This window comes from Pungitius pungitius, chromosome 14 (assembly GCF_949316345.1).
Source record: "Pungitius pungitius chromosome 14, fPunPun2.1, whole genome shotgun sequence".
Classification (NCBI taxonomy): Eukaryota; Metazoa; Chordata; class Actinopteri; order Perciformes; family Gasterosteidae; genus Pungitius; species Pungitius pungitius.
The window spans coordinates 9722959-9746156 of NC_084913.1; the positions used below are offsets into that span (position 1 = coordinate 9722959).

Consider the following 23198-nt stretch of genomic DNA (forward strand, 5'->3'; position numbering starts at 1 on the left):
TGCGGGGGTATTGAGGAGGGGTCTCGGAGCGTGTGATGAATGCTGGCGGAATGCTCCAGGAATGTCAGACGGGGCTTTTTAGAGGCGGCCTGCTCGGCGAGGGCAGATGTGGCCTCGGGGGAAATCAGAGGATCATCATTCCACCGCTGCTTACCTTTCCTCTTTCCAACACACAAACCATACACAGAGCCACCATTCCAGTGGAACACCCTCTATGACCATTAAGGGAGGGGTGGGGGGGGGGGGGGGGGATTTATCCTCCAGCTGCGGAATGGCGGCTACCCTCCAACTTTAACAGATGGTTTTATTTACTTTTTACAAGGATTTATGTTTGCAAGTTTGACACTCCCGCCAGCTGCAGGCGCTAGACCCGAGGTTAAATACTACAAAACAAAGTGCAGGGTCCTTGGTTCCCTCTGTTACTGCAGCATCTCTTTGGTTCATGTTCAGCGCCAAACCATGTCTGACCCCTGCAGAAGTCTATATTTTACACCTCCAATCGATCTTCTTTCCTCTTTATCCCTCCATTCTGCCATCCTGCCATCCCTCCCCTGAGGTCGCCGGCTAAGCGCTGTGTAGGTAGAGCGGCCTGACTATCGCGGGAGACGCGGGCTAGACGAACAGACTTGTCCTGCAGGCTTTTGGCCGATTAGCTTTCCCTGGGAGCCTCGAGGTCAATCGTTTTTTTTTTTTTTTTTTTTTTTTTTAAATGTTTTTTTCCAAACAGAAAATTATGTTTTCTGTTAGACTGGGATGAACCAGTGTGGGTGGATTAACAGAGAATAGGCAGTGTGAAGACATGGAAAAAAAGACACGGTGAGCTTTCGGCGCAGTGACCCGGTGTGGGAGGTTTGCGGGCGGCCTCTGATAAGGGCCCGACCGCTAACGGTCTCCTCCTGTTCCTACTGAATGCTAATCAGGAGGAGCAGAAGACCGTATTGGCCGGTTTCTCTGATTTCCTCTATTGAGCGTCTGCCTCTTCCCACCCCATCCATCTCCAGGTCCTCTCATCCGCTTTTCCTCTCGCTGCATCCGCTTTTTCTTTTCTGCATAGATAGCTGTAACAAGGCTTCGCCGATGTACCGGGACCATGAGGGAGAGCACTTGGCACTTTAACGTAGATGCGTGCGTGCGTGTGTGTGTGTGTGTGTGTGTGTGTGTGTGTGTGCGCGCAGCGCTCCGTTGACTCGCACCATATGGAGGAGCTTCATTTGCATAGTATATTGTTCCCTCGGCACATAGTCTCTTTAGAGTCTTGGCCATCATATTTTCAGTCTCTTTCCAGTGCACAACACGGGAAAATACACACTCCAACTCTGACCCTTAGACACAATCCTCAAGCACACTCTAGTATCTTCTTTTTTTTTTTTATTATTTCCCTCCGGCGCCCCCCGCCACGGTATCTGATCCAAGGATTTGTTTGGGATTCCCTCGGATTCACCCTAATTCTCCCCTTTTTTTCCTTTTTTTTTATCAGTGTGTGTGTTTGTGCTCTCTCACGCACACATGTACTCATCAGTTCGTGTTTCTTCTTGCTGGGCACATTAATTTAATTACATATCAGCCTCGGCTCAAGCAGTCTTTTGTATGTGCCGAGGAGACCAAATCTTGTATTGTTGGTGTGCTTCCACTCCTGCATTCCCAATGCATTGTGCAGTACAATACGACCGTGGGATCATTTTCAAATCACCTCTACTGCTCTGATCACACTGTGGTCGTTAACCAACTGTCGGCTACATGTCGGGACACGCTTTAATGGACTTCTGGAAGCCCAGGAGGCGCGACATGACATGACATGACGCCGATCCCTACCCGACCTTTTAACGGCCGACTCTCTGTCTTGTCGCAGCACAAAATCACAGATGTAATTATTAACATTGAAAACAACTGCATAACACAATGTCACGGCTCACCGGGACACCGACCTTTGTTTCACCTGTCAGCTTTTTCTGTCAACCCGAGGTAAACAAAACAGGCATTTGGATCCGGATCCATTTGATATGTGCGTTAATCCGGGTCTGTGGTTGACGGTTCTGTTGGCTTGTGCATGAAACATTTACTTTGTTCAGCGGACTTTTCCGTCAAGTTGTCACAAGCAGCATGTGAGGTTTTGCCAAATTGAAAGAAGAAACGCACCCATCCAAGAGCAGTAGTGGAAACTAGAGAAAAGTTGAACTATTCGTTTCTTATTTGGAAAACCTTGTGATTTGTTTAAGAACCTTACTGCTTGTCCTTTTCACCCTGTCTGACCTAGTTTTTTTTTTTAACTATAAACAAACGCTATCAAAATAGGAGTTCTATAGCCCCGGTATCTGAGGCCAAATGTTCCTACTCATTTTTTGGAGCCGGGACGACTTCTAAAGACACCCATTACCAACACATGCACCCTTTTCCAGCACCATGCACGACACACGACACACCTTTCTAAAGGGAATATTTATTGCATTTATTTTAAAATGTCTTGACTCTATCAAAGGAGCACTCTGGCTTTGACCCGCGGCCTGTGTTTACTTTCTTTTTAGTGCATAAGATAAACATGTCAGCTGTGATGTATTTTTTTTCCATCAGCCTTTCACTTCTTGTTTTTCTATGTCATTTGTCTTCATTTGCCAGAACATCCTAAACCTTGAGCTCAGTTTGTGCTGGAGGAACAGCAGCCGGATGCCAGTTTCGTTCCATAAGGCAAACAAGCAGATTTCATGCCAAATCCAACCAGGTGGCACAAATTGTGAAAGGCATTCACTGTAGATGCCGATGGAGGCTGCCAGGCTCCAAATTAATTTAGCTCTGATGTTTAAATGCTTTAAAAACAAAATTTACATGTACCCTACCTTTTGAATTTGACTCGATCCTTCTGAGCAGGTTCTTAAGCTAAATGCCTAATAGTTGCTGACAACATTAATGGTTTTTGAAGTCAACACACACACACACATACACACAACGTGCACAGACACTGTCCTCTGCTGTGTTTAATGTCGGGGTGTTGATGCTTGGTAAGTTTCTATCCCGCTTGGTTGGCGAGGAGCGTTGCCAGGCCGACAGCTGCGCCAACCTCACATTCCCCAGCATGTGATCCTGGGAGTGGAAACTCAGGGAGGATTCTGCCTGTGATGGACACGCATTCACAAACACACACACACACATACACACAGTGAAAAACACATCTACTTAGAGTCACACATGCACCAGCATACAATCACTCATCCACACACACACACACACAGCCACGCAGGGTATGCGGTGAGGAGCCGGAGAGGCTAGATGTCACAGGCCTTATAATAGAGGGATGCCCCCTTAAGCTGCTTCACATCACAGCCCAGAAAATCAAATTGTCATATCAATGAGAAGCCCCCCCCCCCCCTCCCCATCTTCTTTACTTTTTTTTCTTCCTCTTCTTCCATCTCTCTCCCTCCCTTTTCCCAAGCTTCTTCTCGAAAAGCAGGTTTGAAGTTTTTGTGCAGGACTGAGCAGGCAGTTCAATTATTTCCAGTGTCATTCGTGATGGTTTAAGAAGGAGAGAAGAAGAAGAGATGGATGAGAGAAAGGGAAGAGCTGAGAGTAGATGAGAACATGGTAGCAGAGCGGTTTGTGGCAGGCTAAATCAAGATCTAATTCAATTTTAGCTATGACCAAAGGCCAGGGTCCTTTTTACTAAAAGCCTGCTCGCACCAAATGCAAATACAACATCTGTTTTTTTTAAATCCCTTTCTTCTTTTCTGCCAAATAGAGATTCATCGGAAAAGAGCAGAGACTTTGCATATATCCCCAGTCAACCAACTCCAATTTTCACATTTGTATTAAACGGTTGATTGATAGAGAGCATTTCTAGGCCTTGTCCTCTGTTGTCTATGTTGGATTTCGGGTGGAATTAATGGCCTTTTGAATCTCTGAATGCAGTTGATATGCACCCAACAGATGGTGCGTCGCTCCGCCGCTTTGCCTCTTCCCCACCCCCCCCCCTTTTTTTCCCACTTGTTTTTTTTTCCCCTCCACTAGCCAGTAACAATTTGCTGCTCAGTGCACGTTAGCTGCGTGTGGCTCTAGGTTTGTTGAAGAGTTTGTTCTGCTCTCTTTCTTTTTCTGTCACAGATGTAGCCTCAAATCGCGTCTGTCACACTGGCCTTAATCTCAGGGTTAGCAGCTGCTGGTTATGTGTGTGCGTGTGTGTGTGGATTGCTTGTGTGTATATGTGTTTGTGTTATGTAGTGTGAAAGAATCAAATAAGCAATTAAGTGGCTCTCGTGGTCTGGTCTCCTGAATGTGTTCATTTTTGTTTGTTTTGAAGCCATTGGTCAATTGATGATTAGGAGAACTGTTCACAATTCTGTGAATCACATTTATTTTCTTTCATGGATGAATTGATTCTCACAGGTGTCATTTCTGTTCGGTAGTTTATAAGACTGTGTGCACACTGGGAGAGCTTAGCTTAGCATGAAAACAGGGCGAGAATGCTAGCTTAACACAAATCTTCCTCAGAACCTTCTAAAGCTCAACCATTTAAACATTATTGTCTATCTGGTTTGTTTATTTCGTGCAGAGAAAAAAACCAATCTGCAGCATGTTGTTTCATTCATCTTATGGATTAAACAAATGAGATACAATGTGGTAATTAGTGGGGTTTAGAAGAGCGGACTTGAAAAGCCAGGCAAGCTTCCTCCCTTGTTTCCTGTGTTTATGCTAAGCTAAGTGGCTTGGTTTTGTATACTTAGCTCACAGATAAAAGGTTAACTTTTTCAGCTGCGTTTGAATATTCCTTTCCGGAGAAATCGGATCTGGTTTGATCGGAGTAAAGGAAGGAGTAAGGACTTAAGGAAGGATGGAAGGAAGGATGCCACAGCCTCGCAGCTCATTTGGGGCTAAGCTGGGGCTGTGAGCTTGAATTACATCGCTGGACAATGGCTTCTTTCACTCAACTCACACACACACACACACACACAACACAGGCGCGTTCTGTCTCAAAAAACTGTTGTTGCTCTCGTTGCACAATATTATTTCATTATGGCCTTTTCTTCCAGCTCTCCTGTCTCTACACAAATTTCTGGTTTTAATCTGCCTGGCTGCTTGTTTTTGTCTGACTGATTAGAGCCTCTGTGTGTGTGTGTGTGTGTGTGTGTGTGTGTGTGTGTGTGTGTGTGTGTGTGTGTGTGTGTGTGTGTGTGTGTGTGTGTGTGTGTGTGTGTGTGTGTGTGTGTGTGTGTGTGTGTGTGTGTGTGTGTGTGTGTGTGTGTGTGTAAATAGTATGTACAGTATGCCTTTGTAAAAAGTTTGCCTGAATGAGAGAGGATGCCTGATGAGTTTTGTGAATGACAGGTTCAGGTGTGTGTGTGTGTTTGTTTGTGCACCACCCTTTCACACATATCAACTGTATGATAGAATATGGTACAAAGGTTAATTTCACTTGTGAAATCTGTCTGACATTGTGTCTCTTGAGTTGCGGTTGCATAACAAGAGAGAAGGCACCGGGACAAAAGCTGCGGAATGTCATCGTTATTCCATAATTTCCTGGGATTCTTTACCCATTTTCTTCCCCTTTTCACTGGCATGGCATTCCTCCCTCAAGGCAGTGCTCATTAGCCCCTTGGCCCCCTCTAAACAGGTGGGGCATGTTTGGCACAGCCCTCCGACATGCAGTCAGGCCTAATTGGGCTTGGAGGAGCCTTTATCTGGACACACACATACATGCAGCACTCGTATGCACCCCTCCCCGTTTTTTCCCTTCACACCCGTCTCTCCATTCTTAGCGGGCCAATTGTCCCCCTAGCTATTCCCCGGGGTGAGGTTGCAGTTCCCCGGACCAGAGAGTGTAAGTCCAGCCCCAGGCCTGTCTCCGGGCCGGACTGGCTGACTGACTGGCTGTGCCTCCGTCTCGCCTCTTTCCCTTCTCCGGCAATAGATAATAAGCACCACTACCCATGCGAGCTCCATTGATATGCAGACGCATCCCCCAAATGTCAGTTTTTGCTGCCTCTCGCTGGCTTTTTTTCCGCCTTTACCCCTCTGCCATCTTTCTCTCTTTCTTCTGGTTTTCTCTCTGGCTTTCTCCCAATCAAACACTTTCTGCTTCTTTGTGTCTGGGTTACATTTAGGACTGCCTCCCACCCCCCTCACCTTTTCAAGGCTACCCGGGGCCTGAGCGTTATCCGCTTGTGACTCAGCTGTTTTGTTTGTTCATGCATCTGCTGAGCTCTCAGGGTAAACGCGACTCATCAGCAAACCCATCTATGTCCGTGTAATTACCGCTACATCAGCTGATTTTTTTTTTCTTTTCCCGGGCGAGAAACGAGAAAATAATAAAGAATCCTAGTGTTGCTTCTACTTCTTTTATCCCTCATCCTCAGCGATGTCTTATTTTCCTGTTTATTCATACAAACAAAGGCCTTCTTTTTGGAACAAATACACAATATACAGATGTAGCGCTGAAGAGCAGAGTGACAGAAACTAGCGTCGAGGTGTGTGTGTGTGTGTGTGTGTTGCACAGGGCAGGTGGGGAGGTTTGAATGTTAACTGCCTTATCACTCCAATTTCACACTCTCGCCTCCAGTCCCACGCACACAAACACAACACAACGCATGCGCACAAAGCACCCTGTTGCCTCCGGTCTCGTATGTGACGACTGATTAACGGGTGAGCGGAGGAGGGGGGGGGGGGGTCTCACACGCACACATATCGCGGCCAGAGGGGAGGTTTTCTGTGTGAGTGTGTTAATGAATGTGTGCGACTCCTTCTGTAATGGGGCCACCTGTGTACTCATTAGCCTCGTTACATACCCTTTTAATTGCCCCTCCCCCGGACTCTATATCATGTCTCCTCTTTCTTCTCTTCTTTCTCCCCCTTCCTCACTCTCGGTGATTTCTCTTCAATCCTCTTAAATGACCTATTGGGACGGATCAATAATCTGACATCATCCTCACACAGTAAGGATGATGTCATATAGCCGTGTGTGTGTGTGTGGAGGGGGGGCGGAGTAATGGGAGTGCAGCGCGTCCATATGTCAGCATATTAACAAAGTGATTGCTTTGACCTCAGTATCAGGAGGCATATGAATATGATGCAGAGTGGAGGGGAATTTGTGCACACACACGCAGGGCGACCAGGTTGATTTGTGTTACATTGAACAACCTCAAGCTCCACCTTTCATTCTTCACATTTTCTGGCTTATAGCTCATCTCCTCTTGTTTTTATAGCTGCATGATTATGAAAATGGACTCTGGTCAATGTAAGTTTCTCGTAGTATCACGTTCACACATTTTAGGCGTGATTGTTTGTCTCGGCTTCAGGAAACTGTAGCAGATTGTTTTATTGGATTTTTTTTTTTCTGGACACATTTTCGCTGTATTTGTCTCAGTGCAGTGTTTCTTTAAGTCGCTCAGTTCTTTTTTTTACACATTCTTAACACCTTTAATGTGGTGCTTACATACAAATTCTGTTAATGTCTTCTTTATTTCTTTTTGATGCCTCTTACAATCCAAAGGCAAAGAATCTATAGCTATTTGTTGTGATCTGGCTTAAAAGCCAAAGAGAAAATGAGCTTTTCGGGCGACGCATTTTCTTTTCTATTGCTGAGCCAATCCACTCTTCTTTTCATATAACACGATGAGCATAAACGTATAACGTTTTTCATATTTCAGAGGTTAGGAGTGGGTAACGTAATTCAATGTAGGGAAATGGATAAATATTATATTGAAAATGTCTTTGTTTTGAAAAAATATCCCACAGGATTGTCGGTTTTCGCCTAATTCAGCAAACCAATACCAGTCGCGTCAATGTCTATCATATTGATTTAATAATGTAAAATATAAACCAGAAATTGGAGAAAATTACAAATAAATCACTATTTTCTGTCCGACTGTTCAGTAACTTCTCTCTGATTCGGTTACATCAATAATTAAGAATATATTTATTTTAAAAATATATATATATTAGTTGCAGCTCGGTCACCAATGGTCTCATCCATTCTGAGAAGATAACGAGAACAATGAAAATACCCTTCAAGGTCTCTGCCAATAGAAATGTGTACATTTCCTGGCTGTGTATCTTTTTATCTTCATTAAAAATACACTTTCATATGATTACTTGGACAATCCCTACTGTCCTCCTCCCGTCTGCCTCTCCCCAAACCCATCTTATTTCCTCCACGCCTCCCACTGCCTCCCTGTGTGTGTCGGACAGCTCTCCGGGCTGTTGCCAGCCGAGTTACACGAGAGAACAGGTGGCAGTACATTCCTGCTGAACATAGCTTTGCACTCGGGGGATTCCCTCCGCTGTCTCCCTCCCTCGGCCCTCTTTGTTTTTTTCGTCCATTCCTGTACCGCGATGTCCAACTCAAGCTGGGTCACTTCCCTCCCAATCGCTTAGCTTGGTCTGGTAATCACAGAAAAGGATGAAGGCTCTGCTTGTGCTGAAATGCCATGCGTGACTTTGCAGTCGTGGCATAAGTTCAGTTCTCACGCGCTCTCATCACGGTGGCACGGCAACTCTCATCTGCATTTGCCAACTGTGATTTTTTTCTTTTTTTTTTTTGCATGCAGAGAGGAGCTTGCCCGTCCGATATCACAGTCTCTGATGTGAGAAGTGTTATATGGCGGTAGAGCTGGATAATGAAACGATACATTTAAACACATGACACTTTTTACGGTCGTAAAGATGAACTCACACATTTCTGGCGTTTAATCAGTCAGGACTATTTTCTTCGTATTCATTAATGATTGGAAATGATGTTTGCCGCCGCATGTTAATCATAAATCATGCCACACCGCTGTTTGACTCCATTAAGCAGGATTCCAACAGTGAAATAGACTCGAAAGGCCTTCATCTGTGCTTTTTATGATCCGTATCTGATGTGTGACTGTTGGAACGGATGGCTGCATTATGTTTTCGGCTAATCAATTGACCATTTTGTGTAAATGTAAAAGCCAAAATAGCAAACATCTTTTTTCCCTAAATGTTGCTTATCATAAACAAGTTTAAAAAATAATTTCACAGAAAAATATTCAACAACCACTCATTATTAATAATAATAATAATAATAAATCATTTTGATCTTGGGATTTGCTGCTTTTTAATGTCTCTGGGTTTTTATCTTTAAGTTGGACCAAACAAGCAATTCGAGGACGTCACTTTATGTTTTGGGAAACTGACGAGCATATTTTCACACAAGAAGTAATTTACAGTTGTAGTTATTGCATGAAATTTGATTTCATTATAAAAACGAGACTTGTCCCAGTCCCACCGCTCGGCCACATCAGCACACAGAATATCAAGTTGCATCCAGAAATCTGCACATCTCTGTCTGGATGTTATGATGTATTGGAAATATGAACACTTGCAGTGGAAAAAAATCCATAAGGCATAACTTCTTGGCACCACATTATTGTTTTTCTTAGCTGAGGGAGAACAAAGAATTTCCCCAAATCTCCTGGAGGTCTGCTCCGATCCGGCGTGGCCCCTCTGCGGCCCCTCTGCGGCCCCCCTTTTACGGCCGCCTGTGGCTTCTCGGTTGCTCTCTGCTTTTTCACTTGTCTCTCTTTGTTTAAAGTCCAAACTACCAAGGCGGGCCGTCTGAATCCCGAGGCTGTTATTGATCGAGAGAGAGACTGAACCAGAGGGTCTATTTCCGTCCGTCTCGATGCGTCATTAACAGGGAGGCAGGATGAGACACATGGGGGGCGGAGGAGGGAAGTTTTAGTCTCCAGAGGTCACCGGTGATTTGGTGCTGCTCGCTGCCACGCCTGATTGTTTATTTTCTAATGCGAGAGTGCCGGTGCCAAACTCTGTTTTTTTTGGGGGGTGGGGGTTGAGTGTGCGTACGTGCGCAATCAAGTGTGTCCAAATAATGACGTGTGTTACTGTGAAAATGGAACAGGAAGTCAATAGACTTCCACAAGACTCCCTGGAAGTCTATTGAAATTCAAGTCCTTACATGTCTCTCCTCACTCTCCCTTCTCTAAACACACACACACACACACACGCACACACACACAGATGCATTTACAGCTAGTAGATTCCACAGGGACCATTTCTCAGAAAGCAAAAGCGGGGAAGGCACAATGTGTGGGACTTCCTGCAGGTTAAACTACACACACACACACACACACACACACACACACACACACACTGATGATGTACTTTTGGAAAATATTCTGCATACAGATTTTGGTGTGTATTTAAGCAACTTTTTCTACTTCTTTTTACACGCGAGCTTCAGGGCTGTTTTTAGAGGTGGGAAAGAGGGGTGTTGGTTCTAACAAACATCAGTGAACTATTATTAATCCTTGGCGCTGCGCACAGAGAGATGCTGTTGGCGTCACCATGTGGGCTCTGGGTCAGTAAATCGGACTGCGAGCGCAACCTTGTATTCAACCAGCCATCTCAACATTTTCACCCTCCCTCAACAAAGAAAGACTTTGTATCACCACAAAACTCCTCCGTTATTTCTGGTGCTCTTATTGCTTCCCTGTCATTTGAAGAAAGCTTCCAAAAACACTCTTCATTTACATGAAACCTTAATTAAAAATGGTAATGGGAAGGTAATGTTTTTAACTCGCCCCACTCAAGAACATCACTCCTAGTTTCTAGTTTGACGTTTTTACACAACCCCCTTTTAGAAGGCAGCGCACATTGTAATCAGGCCGAGACACAGATAGGTGCTGCAATAACAGATGGGCTGACAGAACAGAAGCGGCAGAAAGAGAAAGATTGAAAAGGGAAGAGAGGTTAAAGAGAGAAGGTGGAGGTTACAAAAGTGGTGATTTGTGAGCCACAGGAAGCGGGCAAAGTTTGTTTTTTTTAGCCGGAGCTCTGAGGAACATGTGTTTCCTCTTGATAACACTTAGCAAGCTCGTTTGCTCACTCGTAGTTTTTTTTTTTTTTTTTTCTATTTACAAAACTAGTTATTATTGGGCCAAAGCTAATTTTGACCCTGGGGCATAAAAAAAAAACTATTCATTGTCTTCTGGGATAATTGTACTCTTGGCAAGACAGAAAAGAGCTTCCCATTTTCACTTATTTATGGAGCGTGTAAACACACGGATGTGTGAGAGGTTATAATAGCGTGAGAAAACCCTCTAAATGTATATCCCGTCCTTCCAGCCTAGGCTTTTTTCTTCTGTTGTAGTAATCATGATACTAAAAATAAATAAATATATAAAAATAAGAGCGACAAGGTGAGAGATAAAAGACCAAACCGTCTTTGATCAGTCCCAATCCCACTGGTCCAGAAGAAAGCTTGTCACACCTCTCGCTGCCAAACACAAGCTATTTTTTATCAGCTCGCTCTAAACGCCGCCGATCCGGTGGGATAAATCTCGCCGATTAGTTGACATCTGTGACACCGGAATAATGCAGTTTTAAGCTTCTCTCTTTTTTTTCCGAGGGTGTTTGAAAGGTATTCTTCCGTTTTGATGACACCAAAAGGCATACAGGGGACATTTTAATCAAAAACATATCACACGTAGTCTGCAAGAGGGGCCGCCGTCAAGCTCCTGCTCCCTGACTGCAAATTCCTGCCTTCAGCCCGAGGATGATGTGCTAAAAACCTCAACGGTGAGAGATTGAGCGCTGTGTATTAGCTTTGAAGTTAATTTGACAAGTGCACGGACGCTCCAACTGTAAGCAGTATTGAATTTGGGGGAGAAAAAAAAAAAACGAAGGAGAAGAACGGCAGGGAGTGTGTCTCTGTGCGATAGGGTTAAAGGGTGTGTGTGTGTGTGTGTGTGTGTGTGTGTGTGTGTGTGTGTGTGTGTGTGTGTGTGTGTGTGTGTGTGTGTGTGTGTGTGTGTGTGTGTGTGTGTGTGTGTGTGTGTGTGTGTGTGTGTGTGTGTGTGAGAATCATCATTACCAAGAGATCCGAGTACACGGCCAGACATCATTAGGCTTTAAGGCGAGAAAGTCTCCAAGGCACCGGTCCGGCAGTCTGCCCGACCCAGCAGACACGACAGGCAGGCATGCCGTTTAAGACCATTTATTTGGGTTTGCATGTATGCGTGTGTGTGTGTGTGCGTGCGTGTGTTTGTGTGCATGTTATTTATTTATTTTCCCTGGTAATATGCCTGAGCCTTCATTATAGCTGGAGCCATAACTTTGATAAATCACTTGGGCTCGGGGCCCTCACTGCTTTCACAGTATTAGAAAACTAATTGAAATTCTCTTTCGAGCCCTCTCTGCCTCTCTCACTCTCTCTCTCTCTCTCTCTCTCCCCGTTTCTTTTTTCTCTCTCTCTGTTTTTCCCCCTATGTCCTCGTTCTCTCCACCCGTCTCTGTTGCGAGGGCCAAACAGTTCTGTGTTTTTTCAGAAGAAAAGAAGCCAAGAGGGGGGAAATGTCATCACTGATTTAATAGGCGTAGTCCCAGAAACACACACACACACACACACAGCACTCTGGGGAGTGTTAGGAATCCTGATAATGTCATCATAGGAATCTCCATAATGTTCTCCGGTCTCTGCAGGCTGACCGTGCCTCTCCCGGTCCCCTGGTTTTGATAAGATCGTGCATGAGATTTTAGGTTGAGGTTGATGGATTAGATACTTCTTTCTATAGCTGTGATCCCCTGCTGTCCCAGGATTGAGGGTCTGTTTGGTTCGTTGCCTGGGATCTCCCAGCTGCCACTGGATTTAGGGTTTAGTCGTTTTATTGTCCGTGATCCCGCTGCTTCTACTAGATTTGTTTCATTTGAAGGCATCTCGCCGCGCTGCAGCTAAATTCAGGGTGTGGTTGTTTTGTTGCTGGATGTCCCGGATTTGTTTCGGGGGTTGGTTTGTTTCATTGCCCGGGTCAGGATCTGCGTGCCGCTGCTGGATTTGGATTTTGAGTTGTTTCGTTGTGCATCTCTCAGCTGTTGCTAGATTTAGGGTTTAGTTCTTTAGTTGTCCAGAATCTCCCTGTGGCCACCAACGGTTTAGCTACACACAAAAAAATCCAGACACTGCTGCTGTTTGTGTGACAGTTGGGGCTTTGTAGGCTCACAGCAACCCCTCCTCTCTCCCTGGGTGAGCTTTGTAGTGTGGAGCCAAAGATTTGGTGATGGAAGTCTGCGTATATGTGAGGCGGCTTGTGTGGACCGGGTCATTTCGTGAAGCCCTGTCAGCACACAAAATTCTCTCCAAAAGCATTCCTCTGAAGTGATGCAAGCCCAGGAGAGGAGACGGCGTGTGCGACTTGTGTGTTTGTTGCTCAGACAAATACATAACTTCGCTGCCAGTCACACTGCGGACCCACATAACTGCACATAAAAACTTGCGTTTGTTGAGTTTTTGTGTGTGATATGTGTGTGGCTAACGAGGATGTGTTGATTGATTAGACTGCAGTAATTAGCTGGAGTGTGAAGACCTGGAAATGTCTTTGGTCCGGTAGGAGTGTCCCCTCTGGAGAGACATTGAACTGTGCTATGCACCCTTACGTTACACCAACACACACCACAGAAACACTCCCATCCATATCTTAGATGCGGGATGAGACATCTCTCACAGGCAAAGCTAATACTTGTAAGAAGACGCGTGTGCGTGTGTGGCCGAGACGCCTGATCCTATGACAAATCCCCTCTCTCCCGCAACTCCTCTGCTTCCTCATGAGTAGCTATTAGTTCCTATTGGCTGTCCAGATTTTCTTTGTGCACCACAGATAATATGGTATCGAGTACGGCAACGTCGGCCTTTAGCCTGCCTCTGGCTGACCGGCAGTAAAGCGTTGTAAACAGTGCCACCACATGGACGCCAGAGGATTGACAGATTTCTCCTTACCAACAGGAAGTTCTACTACATCACTCTCTTGAGAGACCCGGTGTCTCGATACCTCAGCGAGTGGCGCCATGTGCAGCGGGGAGCCACGTGGAAAACCTCCCTGCACATGTGCGATGGACGGACCCCGACGCCCGAGGAGCTGCCCTCCTGCTACGAGGGCTCCGACTGGTCAGGGTGCACCCTGCAGCAGTTCATGGACTGCCCCTACAACCTGGCCAACAACAGACAGGTACGGAGAGGAAAGCGCACACCAGCAAGAGCCGCACAGCGTGAGCTTCAAAGGGCTTGGGCGCGTGGCCGGGTCGTCACGTTGGCGGCCCTCTGAAGCGAAGCCAGCGCAGTCGGGTAAAAGGATGCCACAGATTTGGCCTGCAAATCCTCTGCCTTTCATATTTGCTTTTGGGCGTCTCTCGCCAAAGACTCTCTGTTAACCGCCAGCCCTGAAAAGAGCGGCTGGTTCCAGCCGTGATGCTGCGATTCGTCACTGCCACCTTGGTGCAGGCAGACTGCTCTCACCGCTCGGCCGGTTCTGTTGCCCAGACGGGTCGTAGCGCCCACGTTACCGGCCAGCATCATGCCTCCAAAGCCCATTGAAAAATACGAAAATATGAATAATGATGCATAAAGAATTAGAGTCAAATGAGAGGCACACAGTTATAACCATTCATTTCAATGCTTAAAGATTAACCAAATGTAAAAATATTTTATTTATTTTTTATTTGATCTCTTTAATTCAGATTTTACCTCAATCTAAAATATGTGAAAGGCATAAGCTGAGATGCACATATGTAAGCGGTTACTGCCTCGTTCTCTCTCTAACACACACATACACACACATGCACTCAGTCAGGAGTTCACCTGGTGGCAATAAACGCCTCAAATTCACACCTTTTTTTTCTCTGGACTTTCTCAGTCTCCCACCTAAATATGTTGGCCAGTGTATCTTACCGGAGCCCGGGGCTGTTATTACTCAGGGCCCCATGACTTATGGATGTTGCAAACACACATGCACGCACAAGTCCTCCTGAGTCCAAATCAGTATGCACTGGCTGCTCTTATTCTGCAACACAACAGCTCCAGAATACACTCAGTGATGAAGTGATGTCTCATTTTGGAACAAATTTGGCAGAATTGAAGCAGCTTTTGCCCAAGAGAGAAACATCCATAAAAAGTAAAAGTGATGTTAGAGACATTTACTTATAACATTTCAAATGTTCTGCTCTTTATTTTGTTTTGGGTTCTAAGTGTTGATGTAACGCCTTTTGAGATGCATTTGGTGGATGAACCCTTGATTAAAGTTTGTTGTAATTAAAAAGGCAATTTAAATTATTTTGGCCAACGCTAATAATGGAACAAATCAGTTAATGAAAACATATTATAGGAGGGAGAACCTATATTTTCACACAATATTTCTCATTTCATAATTTACTTTAAATTAATGATTTGATAAATTGTTTGTCATAAAGCACAAAAGGAAAAAAACATTTGTTGGGTAACAGCTTCTCAAATCTGTCTGATTTTGTTTGTCATGAATGGGAGTAGAGAATATGACTCTATTTTGAATTGGAGAGAAATTGGAGAAATAAAACAAGCACTAACAATAATGTAATAACGATGAATGAATGAATAATTATTTGCAGGCCTTGTTTGCTAATGCATTAGTTATTATGTTATCAGTTATTCATTTGTTAGGTTTTTCAACATTACTGCCCAATTTAGTATCAATGAAACACCTGCTTGTTTAATTATCCCTTTTTTTACCCTTACTGGCACTGAGGTTGAAACATAAATCCTATATTTAAAGATGGAAATTCTTCACTACTGTCGTTCACACAACCGTCCCCCGATTCCCATAACCTTATTTGCTCCCTGTTCCCATTGACAGGTGCGAATGCTAGCGGACCTGAACCTGGTCGGCTGCTACAACATGTCCACCGTTCCAGAGAAGAAGAGGGCCCAGCTTCTCCTGGAGTCGGCCAAGAAGAACCTACGAGACATGGCCTTCTTTGGTCTGACGGAGTACCAGAGGAAAACCCAGTTCCTGTTCGAACGAACCTTCAGGCTGCGCTTCATCAGGCCTTTCATGCAGTACAACAGCACCAGAGCAGCCGGCGTGGACTTGGACAACGGCACGGTTCGTCATCTTACGTCGATTGTAGTTCTCTGGGAGGGAAGCAAAAGTCCGTCAGGAAAGACTATTTAGAAAGTCAACGGAGCAAAGTAACAAAGTGCTCATTTTATTTGAGAATTTCCTTTTTTCCTTTATATTTCTACTGGTTTAAAATGTATTTTCTAGTTAAAATATATGTAGTCAAATCCTACATTAAAAATGCCCATAGAACGTTAAATCCTAGGAAACACTGGAACCACTAAACAGAACATGTACTGAGACTGTTATGACCAATATCTCTCAAAAATAAACATGGCGGCTGCAGCAGACTAGAAAATATTAAGAATATTCGAAAAAGGGTAATCTTCTGAAAAATGAGAATTTAGAGAGGAACGCAGTTGTCTCACATTGCTGTGAAATGAGTTGGGATGGCTGTCACCGTTAAGAAAAAAAAACGCAGCTTCAAACCCATTCTTCACACTTTGATTGGTCCAGTGTGGGAGTTCTTCGGCTTAAATCCAAGCCCAAAAAATATATATCCCCCAGCACCTAGACTGTTGATTTAAACACCAAAACCAGGAAATAAATGATGCCCTGCTGACAGAGGCTGTGGGTAGGTTATGTGGTTATTTTCACAAAAAAAGAGAACATATCACTTGGTACAAGTCTGACAGGTTGGGGAGGCTGTGTGTGGCATTTTGAGTTTGAAAATGTTTTCGCTCTCAAATGAAATGCTTAAAAAAACCCGGCACTGCGTGAAATTGTGACAGTATTTCATTATTTCTAAAATGTCAAGTAATTACATCAGCAGGTGAAGAAAATAATATTTACCCTCTCCGGCAGAGCTGTTGAAAGCTAATTTATTTTAGTAATTTTGGATTCAAACGGGTTTCCTAATCATGTCCCCCTGCATGTTGAGTCCACACACAGCAGATGATTCACAGCAATAAACTCGGCTGCATTGCATCGCATTGAACATCACACACATGTCTCTGCTATCACACTCCAACACACTTTCTTTTTTCTCTGTTCCCTTCTCATGCTGGAAGTCCTATAAAGCTTTAGTACTACAGATGAAATGGAGCGCTCTCTCAGCCCGTGTTAAGACTGACTTTAGCCCCATTGTTCGTTTGAATGGGGCCAGTCGAGCGATCGCTCTGGCAACAACAACAACAAAAAAAGCGCTTTACTCCTATGTCCTGAAAGAAGCACCATAAATGCAGCACTGGCCAGATTGGAAATGTTTCCCACTCTGAGATAATTAGTAATTAGATTGTCTACTGTGGCGACTATCAGCTCTGCGCGTCTCCTTTTCATTTCTTTTTTTTAATAATTGAAACACAGACCGAGGAGAATTCTGTCCCAAAGGAGACTTCCACCTCTTTACCCAAAGTTTTCATCTGTTCCCCCCGTCGTTAGATCCAGCGTATAGAGGAGCTGAATGAGCTGGACATGGAGCTCTACGACTACGCCAGGGACCTGTTCCAGCAGCGCTACCAGTACACAAGGCAACAGGAGAGGCGGCTGCAGCGCATCAAGAGCCACATGCAGCAGAGCCACCAGGGCCTGGGCCTGGGCGTCAGCCTGTGGCCCTCACACGCCCGCCAGAGCTCGGTGTCCACTCTGGAGGACGGAGAGTTGGAGAGGGAGGAGCGGGCGGAGGGAGGCCGAACCGAGGAGGCGGGCAGCAGGCTCCCCACTGAGGACTACATGAACCAGATCATCAACCGCTGGTAGCAGCAGAATGAGGACACACACACAGACATGCATATGTAATGTGAAATACACGCGCGCACACACGCACACACACACACACACACACACACACACACACACACTCACAGTGGCTCCTGCATCGAAATAGCCAAATAACTGACAAAAACACGGAGAGTTGGGCCACGGGAATGCGAGCTGCAGCGGTTGCTATGGAGACCTGGGCTTGGTCAATTGCATCAGCTCACCTTATTGAGGTTTGCCCAGTTGTTATTAGCACCCGCTTGCCCTTTCTGCCTCGCTGCCCCTCAGAGTTTCTCGGTCTCTCTCGTCATCATTACTGACTGGTGTAGTGAGAGATGTTTTGGGAGAGTTACGGAGCGCCAAACATCTCATCCACCTGCACCCCCCCCCCTCTCCTCCACCTCCTGTATTCCTCTTGTTCTCTGTGGCCTAATATGGAGCATGAGAAAATTAAGTCTGTGAATTCCCACAAACTCTTGCTAACGTCGACTTCCTGGATACTCCAATTTCACAGGAACTGGGACTGCTATGAAAGTATGCTAATGACTGAGCTGAAGAAAGCTGGCAGATGGAGTACATGAGAGACCGAAATTGAAAGAAGGAAGCAAAGGAAAGTTGGACTGAGATGTGTAATAAAGCTTTCTGCGTAAAAAAAAAAAAAAAAATGCCATTTTACCCATGAACACGCTTTGGCCATGAAATAATGACTCATTCTCATTTCAGGATGATTTTATTTGTTTTTCCTTTTTGTTTATGCTTTTTTTTAAAGCAGAATTGTGATAACACTGAGACCAATATTGCTGCCTAATGAAAAGTGATTCCTTTATTTCTTTATTTTTATTGGTTTTATAAGTCAAAGCTTATGGATCGTATTGATGTACAACGGACCATAGCCATTACTGAAGCCTTGCATCTTGGAGGGGGGCCGGGCGGGGGAGGAGGGGGGGGGTAAAAGTAGCCCGTTTGTCTGTTAAAGGTTCTCAAAGATGCCGTCGCGTAACGACTACGTTTCCTCCTCTCCCTCCTCTGTTGTTTTGTGTGTCTCAGCCTTGCTGGGAATGACAGCCAATTACCGAGTCGAATCTCGCATAGGTGCGAAGAAACCAAAGGTGAGGAGAGAGGAGAGGAGGGAAGAGGGGAGGAGAGGAGAGCAAAGGAGGAGGGGAGGGGAGAGGAGGAGTGAGTCTGCTGCAGGTCGTTGCCAGGGACCGTGCTGTGTGAGCGACGAGCACTTTGGAAACCTGAACTCAGACAGATGCTTAGTAGTCGTGGAACTGCCGGTCACCATGGCAATAGTGAGCTCTTAATGCAGTGGGTGGCATTTTCACAGGTCTTGTTATTTCGGACCAAGAGCTGCATTGTAAAAGCGGCGGTCTCAAACAAGCCCTCCCTCCCCGCAAAAAGGGCTCACGCGGCGCCGGTGACCTGCGGCTCATTAGTCTGACCGGTGTCACCCTGAAGAGTAGCAGTGCCTCTACGTACTGGGATCATAGTTAAAACAATTATTGACAGATATTACGTCTGCATTATTCTACAGTTATTTCTCTGACTACTTTGTGTGTGTGTGTGTGTGTGTGTGTGTGTGTGTGTGTGTGTGTGTGTGTGTGTGTGTGTGTGTGTGTGTGTGTGTGTGTGTGTGTGTGTGTGTGTGTGTGTGTGTGTGTGTGTGTGTGTGTGTGTAAATAGTATGTACAGTATGCCTTTGTAAAAAGTTTGCCTGAATGAGAGAGGATGCCTGATTATTTTTTTCTGAGTTTTGTGAATGACAGGTTCCACGACCAATTATGTTGCCATTTTTTTTTGCGTGGTTATGGAGATGTGGTGGGGGGGTGGGGGGGGGGACAATAATGTCCCTCCAACTGCACGTCACAGCAGTGTGACCGTTGCAATGATGCAAGCCAGTAATTCTCCCCTCGGCTCTTTCCTTCGACATTTTCCTCCCCCTCCTTCCTGTGACGTAGTTGCGCATGACGTTTGTGTCACCAGGAATGATGCAAATCCTAATTTCTACTTTGAAAAATCTGCGCGTGTGACACGTCTTTACAAGTAACGGCAAATTCCACAAGCAGGGTTGGGTTACCGATTGCACCATGTTTTTACACAATCAGTTATTTTGAACTTTTTTTTATTTCTCAGGGGCTTTTTTGTTCAAACAAAAATACAAAAGTTTCCCCATTCTCTTAGCGCTGATCCCAACCTAATCGCTTTTTGAATGTATTTTCCCACCTCCTGCTCTGTCGTTTTTTCCCGTTGAAACGACAAACAGAAAGTAGACTAACTTGGGACATCGACACTCTGTACATTATTCTGTAATTCCCCATTCAAACCTTTGGGGTGTCCACTGAGGGCAAAAAACACATCTAATATTAAATTTACATTTATTGTTATTGTTATGGCATTAATATGAGATCTAAACATCCCAAAAAATCATGTAAAATATTACGCTCTGACGTCTCCCAATTGATTGATGTAGGAAGCAGGATCAGGATGATTTATTAAGTAAAGTGCTCTGATTATAGGTTGTATAAGATGTATTAATTCGGGAATGGCAACAATTAAACTTGGTCTGTACTCAGGCAAAGATGGTTTGTTGGAGAAAAGAAATGCAACTCCATAACTGCAAATAGACTGTGTGGGTTGTAGTTCAACAAAACAAAATGGTCCGTCTGTAGGGAATCTAATATGATTGCACACGGTTCATATCAACCTTTCCATGAGAATATTTCAAAATGATTCTTTTAATAGTTCTGCATCAGGACTTCAAGCATTTGAGCGGGTTGCTTGGTAAGCGGGTCGTAAAGTAATTAAGCTTCAATTGTTATTTCAATGTGCCGGATTCATTTAATCAACATTTCATAACTTGTCATATTACTACCATTTTATGTGTGAAGTGTTTTCTTCCATCTCAGCTAACAAATGGTGATAGTTCTTTGAGTTTTAGTTCATTATAACTCAACTGAAAAAAGGTTTAATAAGGGATTCAAAAAGGATTCAGTTTTTATTTGTTGATTTCATACTGAATTCATATTCAATGAATTGTTATCAAACCCCCAAAAATAGAGCAATAAAAGGGAATGCCAAGAAGAAGACGCTGGAGAAGAGAATGCAAAAGTTACACGTGTCACGCTTTGAATTCAAATGAATGTAGTCCAAGTCCGGTGTCATCCAGGGAGGCGAAGGGAGGATGCAAGCTGCCTTGGAAAAAAGGATAAATAGTTGCATCCTGCAGTTAACAAGACGTTTGTGTTATTTTTTGGTCTAAGGAAAGAAGAAACTAACAATTTAGCCGCCTACAAGACTCAACTAATCACCCTACATCCTCGGTGTCTCTCCTTTAGTTCAGCTCCTTTCGAATCAGTCATGATTCATGAGGGGAAGGGGAGGAATGGAGGAAGGAGGGGTGTAAGGAATTGGGATGCATCCAGTGTCAATATGCTGTTTTTTCTTATGTTGCCTTCAAAGTAACGCAAATAATCGCCCTTTTTTTGTTTTGTAGTAACTTCCATTTCATTGTTTCCTTGAAACGAGTGCAGCTCCAGGCTTGCTGCCCGCAACCTCTTTTTCAAAGTCACACTTGGGTTTGGGCTCCAAACCAATATCTGCTCCTGCATTAGTGGTTGAAACGAGACTACAAAACCGATTCTCCACCTTCAGAGTGATTTATTTTCAGCGTTGCCGTTTCAAGCGACCATCAGTCTTGAAGCAGTCCTCAAAAATGCCCTCAGCCCCCCCCCCCTCCCACCACCACCACCACCCACCCACCTTCTAACCCACACACCGGAACAGTGTGTGAAGGAAAAATTAATCCTTTCACTCAAAATTCTTCCAGGAATTAATGCTGTAAAGCTATACTCAAATATTTTATGTCTTGTCACTATGTATATCGGATGTCTTAACAGCATTTCCTTTGTGACAATAAAGCAACCCATGTGTCGCTAACACCATCCTTTTTTATCCATCTTGCTATTTTATTTTTTTAAAAGAGATGTTAAAAAGTATGATAGAGACTTGTTTTTTTCGGGTTGGTGTGCAGTCTGTCTCTGGCTCCTTATGTATGCATCATTCTGCGTTTGTTTCTTATGATTGCAAAAATGAATCATCAAGCAACCAATTAAAATATTTCATTTTTACAGACCTGAATGTGTTTTGGTTGTCACTGCATATCATTTGTCAAATTTACCACACTCTCACTCTCTTAAGTATGAAAAACACTTCTCCCTTTTGACTACTTTTTAGATGAAAAAAATACATCCACAGTACTTAGAAATTCAGTAAGTAGAAATTTACCATATATTCCAGAGAATATATTTAATAAACCCTCAGTTTCCTAAGTCAGGTTATTTGGGGACAATTTTCCCTCTAGCTTTCTACACCTCCATCTACAGGTCGAGCCAGAGAGGACGTTTCTACCGCTTCTGCTAACCGCCATGAACCCATAAACACGCCTGCCCCCCCCCCCCCCCCCCCCGCCCCAATGACAGCCTGAGCTCTGGCAGCGGTGATCTACAGCCTAATTCCATCTGCAGCCGCTCGGGCCTGCCTAACACATGTATGAGTACACAAATATGCCTCTTCCTTTGCAACGGCAGGTAGTTTAGCCGGGGACGCAGGCTGCAGGGACTTTACAAATATCGTTCTCTGCCGTTAGCTGAGCACGCGTAAAAAAGATGGAGCAGTCTGGCGGCTTTCAACTTTGACCCCTTCAAGGCTGGACATAAAAAAAAAGAAGAAAAAAAAAAGAATTATCCTGGGCGGTGACAGGCAGAGGCCATCGGCTGGAGGGAGATCAGAGGGCAGCGAGGAGGGCGAGAGTACGAGAGACGAGGAGTCAGAGAGGGTCCTCGTGTCAGACAGCAGGGAAGAGAGGAAGTGTTTGTGGCTGACGTATGACGAGAGAATGAGGGGGAGAGGGAGAGAAGTGGGAAGGCTGTGCAGCCTCTCTGGCAGCTGGTACATGGTGTTCTGGACTGAACGCAGTCTTTAATCCTCCCCATGGCTCTGGGTCGCTGTCATTTCAAGTGCAGCTGGACTAAACAAACAATAATGGCTCAGCTACTGCAGAGGGCTGGACGGCTTTTGTTTTGGGGGGAACATGTGCGTGTTGGAGAGAAAGTGCCTGCTCGCTCTCGTGCAAGCGCAGCAGTCCGGCTCTGAGTGATTGTATGAGCTCTGGCTGCCGTCCATTTTTTAGGAGGTCAAACTGGACGCAGCTCCTCGTTGCTCGGTCCTTTGCTGCTTTCGTGCAGACAAAGACACCGACATTATTATCGCTTATGTTCAGCTTGGGATTCTGCAGATAAGTTCATAGTGAGTGCTTCCCTCACATGCACCAGAGCCAGGCTATTGTAGATCTGGAGGATTGGCACTGGTCACTCTGGAGCTGGTTGAGTCATTTCCAGAGGTGGCATGGATTAGACCTCAGTTGTCAAAACATACAACAATGTGGATGAATCTCTCTACACAAAACAATTTGCAGGATTTCAATACCCTGTTTTGTCTAAAAAATACACCGGGCAACGAGTGAGCTCCGTCCATTGTGGGAGTGCACATTTTTCTTTCAGCAATAAAAATAAATCTGATTAAATTGGACAACTGGGGCCGTTATCTGACCTCCCA

General features: G+C 44.8%; 1 protein-coding gene across 1 annotated transcript in view; it reads left to right on the forward strand.

Moving 5' to 3' along the window:
* hs6st1a (heparan sulfate 6-O-sulfotransferase 1a) overlaps window positions 1–21716 on the forward strand; it is a 48723-nt gene extending 27007 nt beyond the window's left edge. The window contains exons 2-4 of the mRNA XM_037485799.2: window positions 13742–13964; window positions 15621–15869; window positions 17265–21716. Coding sequence (XP_037341696.1) covers window positions 13742–13964; window positions 15621–15869; window positions 17265–17582 — 790 coding nt within the window. The 3' untranslated portion in view covers window positions 17583–21716. The remainder of the gene's footprint in view (window positions 1–13741; window positions 13965–15620; window positions 15870–17264) is intronic.
* The last annotated feature ends 1482 nt before the right edge of the window (window positions 21717–23198 follow it).